The 9,173-nt window shown below is 35.8% G+C and overlaps 1 protein-coding gene across 1 annotated transcript in view; it reads right to left on the bottom strand.

Annotated features, from left to right (window-relative positions):
* Window positions 1-7,335: 7,335 nt before the first annotated feature.
* SLC26A4 (solute carrier family 26 member 4) overlaps window positions 7,336-9,173 on the bottom strand; it is a 47,057-nt gene continuing 45,219 nt past the window's right edge. Inside the window, exon 20 of the mRNA XM_054564629.1 lies at window positions 7,336-7,471. Within this exon, the coding sequence (XP_054420604.1) occupies window positions 7,448-7,471 (24 nt within the window). The 3' untranslated portion in view covers window positions 7,336-7,447. The remainder of the gene's footprint in view (window positions 7,472-9,173) is intronic.

The raw sequence follows: 9,173 nt of genomic DNA, 5'->3' as shown, positions 1-9,173 counted from the left end.
TTTTTTTTTTTTTTCTGATCACTGTGGCTAGGACTTCCAGTACTATGTTGAATAGAGTGGTGAAAGCAGACATCCTTGCCTTGTTCCTGATCTTAGTGGGAAAGCTTTTAGTTTTTGCCCATTGAGAATAGTTTTGGTTGTAGGTTTCTCATATATGGCATTTATTATGTTGAAGTATGCCCCCTTTACTCCCACTTTGCTGAGTGTTTTTATCATAAATGAATGCTATAAATGATCAAATGCTTTTTACACATCTATTGATATGATGATGTGATTTTTGTCTTTTCTTTTGTTTATGTGATGTATTATGTTTATTGATTTGCGAATATGGTACCATCCCTGGGGTGAATCCCACTTGATCATTGTGTATGATCCTTTTAATATATTGCTGGATGTGGTTTGCCAATATTTTGTTGAGGATTTTAGTGTCTCAACGAAATTTAGTTTAGTTCATCAGCAATATTGGCCTGTAGTTTTCTTTCTTTCTTGTGTCTTTATCTGGTTTTGGGATTAGGATGATGCTGACTTCATAAAAAAGGTTTGGGAGTCTTCCCTCTTCTTGGATTATTTGAAATAGTCCAAGAAGGATAGGGGTTAGCTCTTGCTTAAATGTTTTGTAAAATTCTCCTGTGAAACTGTCTGGTCCAGGGCTTTGCATGCTGGGAGTTTTTTGATTACTGCTTCAATTTCACCAGCTGTTATTGATCTGTTCAGGCTTTCTGCTTCTTCTTCATTCCATTTTGGAAGATTATTTTTCTAGAAATTTGTACATTTCACCCAAGTTTTAAAATTTTTTGGCATATAGTTTTTGTAGTAATTTCTTACAATCCTTTGTATTTCTGTGGTATTTGTTGTAACTTCTCCTCTTTCATTTCTGATTTTATTTATTTGTGTCCTCTCTGTTTTTTTCTTGATGAGTCTGCTTAAAAGCTTATCCATTTGGTTTATCTTTTCAAAGAACCAGCTCCTGGATTTATTGATCTTTTGAATTGTTCTTTTAGTCTCTGTGTCATATAATTTTGCTCTGATCCTGGTTATTTCCTTCCTTCTACTTGTTCTGGGCTTTGTTTGCTGTTGTTCCTCCAGTTCTTGTAGATGTAGGGTTAGGCTGCTTATTTGAAATGTTTCTCTTTTGTAGGTAGGCCTGTACTGCTATGAACTTCTCTCTCAGGGTTGCCTTTGCTGTGTCCCATAAGTTTTGGACTGTTGTGTGTTCATTTTCATTTGTTTCCAGAAACTTTTTGATTTCTTCTTTGATCTCATTATTGAACCATTCATTGTTTAATAGTATGCTATTCAGTCTCCATGAGTTTGATTGTTTTTGAGTTTTTTCCTTGAGGCTGGTTTCTAGTTTCAAGCGCTTGTGGTCTGAGAAAATGCTTGATATGATTTCAGTTTTCTTGAATTTGTTGAGGCTTGTTTTGTGTCCTATTATATGGTCTTTCTTTGAAAATGTTCTATGTGCATTTGAAAAGAATGTGCATTTTGCTTCTTTGGGATACAAGGTTCTATTTATATCAGTAAGTCCCTTTGATCTAGGGCATTGTTCAATGCCACAATATCCTTGTTGATATTTTGTTTGGAAGATCTGTCCATTGTTGACAGTGGGATGTTAAAATCTCCTAGTGTAAGTGTATTACTGTCTATATCTTTCTTGAAGTCCTCCAAGATTTTCCTTACATATTTGGGTGCTCCTATGTTGGGTGCATATATGTTTACAATGTTTATGTCTTCTTGATGGATTCTTCCCTTGAGTATTATGAAATGTCCTTCAGTGTCTCTTTTTATGGCTCTTGTTTTGAAGTCTATTTTTTGTGATATAAGTATTGCTACCCCAGCTTTTTTTATTGTCCATTTGCTTGGAATATTTTTTTCCAGACCTTCATTTTCAGTCCATGTAGGTCTTTTTTCCTGAGGTCAGTGTCTTGTAGGCAGCATATTTTGAGTCATGTGCTCTTATCCATTCAACAACCCTATGTATTTTGATTGGAGCATTTAATTCATTAACATTTAAGGTTATTATTGATAGGTACTTATTCATATTTTCCCCTTTTTACCTGTGTTCCTCTCTCTCTCACTCTTTTTCTTCCTCTTCCTGTAGCAGTCCCTTAACATATCTTACAGGGCTGTTTTGGTGGCAGTGTATTCTTTCAGCCTTCTGTTGTCTGGGAAACTCCTTATTTTGCCTTCCATTTTAGTTGAGGGCCTCATTGGGTAGAGTAGTCCTGGTTGTAGGCCTTTGCTTTTCATTACTTGGAATATTTCTTGCCATTCTCTTCTGGCTTACAGTGTTTCTGTTGAGAAATCAGCCACTAGCTTTATGGGAGCTCCCTTGTATGTTACTTCTTTTTTCCCTCTTGCTGTTTTTAAGATTCTCTCTTTGTCTTTAAAACTTGGCTTTTTAATTATTATGTGTCTTGGAGTAGGCCTCTTTGGGTTACTCTTGATTGGGACCCTCTGTGCTTTCCTAACTTGCGTGGTTTTTCCCCTCTCTAGGTTCAGGAAGTTTTCTGTCATTATTTTTTCAAACAGAGTTTCTATCCCTTGCTCCTTTTCTTCTCCTTCTGGCATTCCTATGATTTGAATGTTGTTGCGTTTCATGTTGTCTTGTAGTTCCCTTAAGCTAGCTTCATATTTCTTTAGTCTTTTTCACACAACTGCTCTACTTGGGTATTTCTTTCTGCCTTGTTTTCCAGCACATTAATCAGTTCTCTGCTTCATCTAGCTTACTTGTAATTCCTTCTAGTATGTTTTTTATTTCAGAAATTGTACTCTTCATTTTTTTTCCTGGTTCTTGTTTATAGTTTCTATTTCCTTTTTCTTGCTGTTGTAGTTCCCATTCAGTTCCTTGTAGTTGTCTGTGAGTTCCTTGAGCATTCTTATAACCATTCTTTCGAATTCTATATCTGATAGTCTGTTTGCCTCCATTTCATTTAGCTCTTTTAGTGGGGAATCTTCCATTCCTTTCAATTGCAGGTTATTTCTTTGTCTCCTAATTTGAGGCAACTCTTTTTGTGTGTTTCTGAGATTCCTGATGCTCTGCTTTGCTAGCTGTCTTTGTAGGGTAAACTTCTGTGGTAGGAGTTCTGTGCAACTCTGTGGTGTGGTCTCTTTGATATCCTTGTTGGATGCTCTAGGGTTGCCCTTTCTTCCATTTGTGTGGGCTCTCTTGTTGAACTTGGCTTTCACCTGTTGGTGGCTCCTTTGTTGGTGGATTCTCTCCTCCACCAGGTTTACTAGTATTCACAACTCCTACCTTATCTTGTATGTGATCAGGGGCAGAGTAAAGGCAAAATGGATTAAGACAACTGGGAGAGTATTCTATGGGATTTAGAGTACCAACAAGTAGAGAACAGATAGGAGATCCTTTTGAGAAGTACAGCAATAACTGATATTTCACCAAATTAGCCACTTTTTATAAAAGGTGAAAAAGAGATAAGACTCTTTTAGAGGGGAAAAAGAATGTGAGCTGACTCCAGAAAGAAGAAAGCATAAAGCAGAGCACTTATGCAAGGTTAGATGGTGAGATATAGTGAGAGTAAGGGATAGAAACTTGGCATAGTGTGCGAGAGAATAAAGTTCACCACCACAGTAATAAAACTCAGGGAGACAGCAAAATGAACCAAGACCAGGAAAGGGTGCTGTGTGGGATTTGGAACAATATTATGGCAAGAACTATATAATCTGAATAAAAAGGATATAAAGTAAAAGACCAAGAATAGTGTGTTACTGGAATATGAGTTAAGTGAAAGAAGAAAAATTAAAATGCAATATGAAGGAGAGAATAAAGAAAACCAAACAATGAAATCAAACAAACAAAACTAAATGGAAAGAGAAATAAAATAATAAAATAACAAAAAAATAAAATGCAAGTTCTGAAGGATAGCAAAGTGAAATTTGTCTCAGTTGATGGTGTTAGCCTTCTGATCTCTTCCTGGATCTGTCCTTCATCCTTTTACAGCTCTAGGTCTTACTGTCTTACACTTGGTAGGGGGAGGGGGAAGCCTCCTGCTGACTTTAAACCTGCCAAGAGAGTTCTGCTGGTCTTCCTGGATGCTGCAGGTAGAAGGGGGCTGGGCTCAATTTTTTTTTTCCTTTCCTTTGGTTCTGGGAAGATGGAGGCTCGGTCTGGGCTACAATATTCACAGGTTCCCAGCCTCCAGCCCAAACTCTCAGAACACTGCATGACCCACACTTGACCGTATGCACCCGGCAGGCACCTTCAATCCACCTCTTGTGCAACCTTTGATTAGTCCATCAGGTGCACAGAGTGATAGCAACTTGCACCCCTCCTCCTCCCTCTTTTCTGGTCTGGGTGCTGCTCATGCAAAGTCCCATCAGGGCATTTTCGTTCTGCTGTTAAATTAAGTTTCTCTGGAGACTACTACCTCTCTGAGCCCCTGCTTGCCCCCTTTGATCAGTCCGTGGGGCACCCTAATTTGGAATAAATCGTGCCCTTCTTCCTTCCTATTCAGTGGCCCAGCTGCTGTGCACACGAGGACCTTACACGTGACTGAGAGCCTTTTTTTGAGTGAATTCCCCTTGGTTGCAGGCATTGACTAGGTGTCCCAGTTGGGTGCATGAGTAAATGGGTTCAGCTCCCACCTACCTCGCTGCCATCTTAAAAGCCTGATCGATGTTTCTTTCTCACGTTGATGTTTCTCTCTCTCTCCCTTTCTCTCTCTCCCAAATCAATGAATATATCCTCAGGTGAGGATTTTTTTAAAAAGACCAAAGAGAAGGGGAAAAAAGAAATAATCTTGTTTGATTTCATTTATATAAAGTTCAAAAAACAAGTGCTGGAAGTCAGGACAGTAATTAGCCCTCGGGGCAATTAATGGGAGGGAGCATGAGAGGGCTTCTCGGATGCTGGTTATGTTCTGCTTATTAACATGGGTGCTTTTTATACTGCTGTGCTTGTTTTGTGAAAAGTTTTCGAGTAGTAAATTATACTTTCTATCTTTTTAATATGCCTGTTGTACCAGCACAAAAAGTTTGTTAAAAATAATGAAAATCATTGCACAAAATAAGCTGGAAAGATTTATGTAAAAATTACAAGATTTAACTGAGATATTTGTGAATAACATTGTTTATTGCACTACATTTTTAAAAAGAAATTTTACACACACAAAATGGAAGTAGAACTTTAAAAAAAATACATCAAACTGATGAGTGATAAAGTAATGGCAAATTTAAAATGTAGCATTTTAAATTATATTTAATAGTTTTGTTCAGAAAGGACACATCAGAGTAGTTTGAAAGGTGACTTTACATTTAATAAAAATATGTGTAATTATTTCCAAATGTACATGATTTGATATTTTTACTTATTAAAATTCATGTGCAACACTGGAACCTTATATAGGTTAAAACATAACACAAGACAATTTAATTTCAAGAAAATTTTCATTGGCAATATAGGATTAAAATATGCTTATTATTCAAAAAATGCATAGAAGAGCCAGTATTCCTAGAGTGTGCTTAGGAAACTAGTTAAATAGACTGGTCTTAATATAGTCACAAATGGAACCAGGATTTCACATAACTCTAGCCTTATTATAAAGGGTAATTTTGGTATTTCTTTCCACTAATAAAAAAACAATCAGTGCATATTTCCTCTATTGAACAGAGGTATTCATCCATTTTCTGCAAGAGTATTATATTTACTCTTTAGCAATATGATTTGTTGCCATTATAAGCAGGAATAACTGTGAAAATGAGATAACCTTATAACCCTGACTATACTGTACCCGACACAAGGGAGAAATCTGTTTTAAGTCAATTAAAGACAGAATAACCCATGAGAAGAAAGAATATTGTAACATCACAGTTGATTACAACTCACTCAAATTCCAATGGGCAAAATGGAGAGGGTGGTGATAATTCTTTTAGTTACTAATTTGGTATTATCACTGATGATATTTCTTCAGAATTAGACACCTTCTTTTTCATTGTATTTAATTAGAAACAGAGATAAGACATGCTGCCTTTGGATAGCCAAACACATTTGGGAATTTCACATAATTGTGCCAAAGGTATAATATAATAATTTCAACCATGCAAGACATTATCTCAGTTGGGGACCTCAGCTGTTATTTTTCTCTAGAAATAACGTACAACTTCATTCACTCAAATGTGAAATATATGGGAATAGTCCACAGGACCACAGCCTCTGTATTACATACAATATCTAGAAAATTGTTGACAGTCAGAAAAGACTAAGTAAATCTAAAAAATTTCAGTATTTTCTGGCTTAAAATATATATTTTTAAAAACCTATACATTTCAATGTGTATATTCCAAACCATTTTTTCTTTTGCTATTCACTTCATGTAGAATGTTTTGTTTTAAGAAATTCATTTTAAACATAGATGTATATCCAAGTTGTTAACTTTTTAGATTTTTTTTGAAAAGTCAGAATTTAGTTAAATATCACTTTCTTTACATACTGCTAAATTTTAGAGAAAAACATTAACTTGTTTTACTCACCACAGTCTTATAAACATATCAAAATTGTTTTTTGTTCAAAATAACACAATTTTTGTGTTAGATTTTAAATAGACCATACCTCTATGTACTCTACCTAATAATTATTTCTATAAACTAAGTTAAAATTGCATTTTTAAGCTAGAGATAGTCTTTCTTATATTTTACTTGATCTTAATTGTGATCCATGGTTATCATATCAAAAAATGAATTTATAAACCACAATGATCTTCTTATTGCTTCACCTCTCTAAATCAATGTTTTAAAAATATATCAGCCCAATTCTGTAGCTTAGAAGTGAACCATTTCCTTGATTCTGAATTCTGGTTAAATATATGGTCAATATAACATTCATTATTAAGTACTAATGAAATTTGCATTTTAAAAGCATTTTTGATGTATTGACCAAAAGTGATTTTTGAAGGCTTTTATTGATAAATGCATTAATAATTATATTTCAGCATTTACTCAGCGTGCCTTGACACTGCGATCGGTGCAGCTCATGGGTATCAAGGCCAGTCAGAAATAGATTTTTTTATGATAATTATTCATGACTCAACTGCCCACAGAGGTTATTGGATCTTACTTACCCCGACTGAACAGAGGTACCCCAGTACCCACATGAACATTAGTTAGCAAATATATAACAGAGGTACAGCATCGTAACATAAACAGATCCTAGACATCACTAGATCACCAGGATAATTCTCCTCACCATTTTGCACAGTTTAGAGGTAAGCTATTTATTTTATAAATAAAGCCTAAAAACAATCTTAAGTGCCTCTCCTTCAATGGCTAAGAGGTTAAAAAAATCAAAGATTTTAAAAAAATCTAATGGAAAAAAGAATGAGTGTTTCAAGTCCAAAGAAATAGTCAATGCAGAAAATGCTTGCATAGAATTACATTGCTGGTTAAATGTTGCCTTGCAGTCCTTGCTTATACTGACCTCCTGAGCACACTTTCAGGTAGCAAGACTACGCATAGCCTGTGGAAATGAAGGGGAAACAAAGTGTTAATACAACAGAATTCTCAAGTCTTTTAACAAATATGTTTTGATAATGTTAGTGGCTTACACTGATTCATCTCAGGTGTATATCATCATAATTTATTATGATGGGTAAAAACTTAATTTTGTAACTCACTATACCTTAATTAGACTTATTTAGAAACAATAATTACTACTTATGGAGTATTTACTATATATCCTTTCATTTTCACAATTCTTTGAAGTATTATTATCTCTATTTTACAAGAAGACAGAATTAATAATTTGCCCTGGGCTACACAGTCAGTAAGTGGCAGAATCAAGGTCTGGACACAAATCCATCTGGTTCTAAAGCCCGTGCCCTTAAAATCACTCTTCTATAACTGCCTCACTATCTACAGGAATTGTACCTGAATAATCTTTTTATGTGGCAATCAAAATTACTTCTATATATTATGCCAATTTCTTAAGTTCCAAGTGTGATATATGAGTTTGTACTCAATTAAGTTGGCCCAATATCCATAGTCATAAACTACTACACAGCTCAGTGATGATGTTCCTGGGCTCACTAAGCTGATGGGCTAAGATGCAGCACCTCAGATTTCACCCTAGCAGTGTATTCCCTCCACAAAAGTTTTCTCTCCTATCACCCTCACTGCCATATTTTACAATAGAGATTTGAATATTATGCTTTTCAACATTTTACCAGGACCTGGAATATGGCAGAGAAGGCATGCTTATTAGATTTCCATATGATACCAGTAAGGGTGCATAATTAATATGCTGGATGATAGATTCAGAATTCAAAAAGATGTCAATAAATGGGAACAAACAAGATGTAATCTATCAGAAATGTGTGGTCCTATGAGGTCCTAGAACATACACAAACCCACTCAACTGCAAATCAGCACCTGAAAGGGCTCAATCCGCTTGTAGGAAGCAAAGGAAGTGACAGAAAGAGGGTCAAGAGCAGAACGAGCAAGCAGCATTGTTCCCTCTCTGACCCCTCCCCAACAGATAGCCCCACAACTCAGTGAAGAGGGTTGCCCCACCCTGGTGAATAACCAAGTCTCTAACTCCTACAACATAACAGGAATAAGACAAAGAAATATGGCCCAAATGAAAGAACAGATCAAAACTCCAGAAAAAGAACTAAGCAATGAGGAGAGAGACAACCTATCTGATACTGAGCTCAAAACACTGGTAATCAGGATGCTCACAGAATTGATTGAGTATGGACACAAAAGAGAGGAAGAAATGAAGGCTATACAAAGTGAAATAAAGTAAAATATACAGGGAACCAATAGTGAGGGGAAGGAAACTGGGACTCAAATCGACAATTTGGAACAAAAGGAAAAAACAAGCATCTGACTGGAACAGAATGAAGAAACAAGAATTCAAAAAAATGAGAAATGGCATAGACACCTCTGGGACAACTTTAAACATTCCAAAACCCAAATCATAGGGGTGCCAGAAGGAGAAGAGGAAGAGCAAGAAATTGACAACTTATTTGAACAAATAATGAAGGAAAACTTCCCCAATCTGGCAAAGGAAATAGACTTCCAAGAAGTCCTGGAAGCTCAGAGTCCCAATGAAATTGGACCCAAGGAGTACCACACCAAGACACATCATAATAAAGTTACCCAAGATTAAAGATAAGTAGAGAATCTTAAAAGCAGCAAGAGGAAAGAGGAAAGGAGAC

This window comes from Pteronotus mesoamericanus, unplaced genomic scaffold (genome assembly GCF_021234165.1).
Source record: "Pteronotus mesoamericanus isolate MK-2021 breed Mesoamerican mustached bat unplaced genomic scaffold, CSHL_Meso_final scaffold_85, whole genome shotgun sequence".
NCBI classification, from domain to species: Eukaryota; Metazoa; Chordata; class Mammalia; order Chiroptera; family Mormoopidae; genus Pteronotus; species Pteronotus mesoamericanus.
This window is presented reverse-complemented; position numbering and strand designations above follow the sequence as displayed.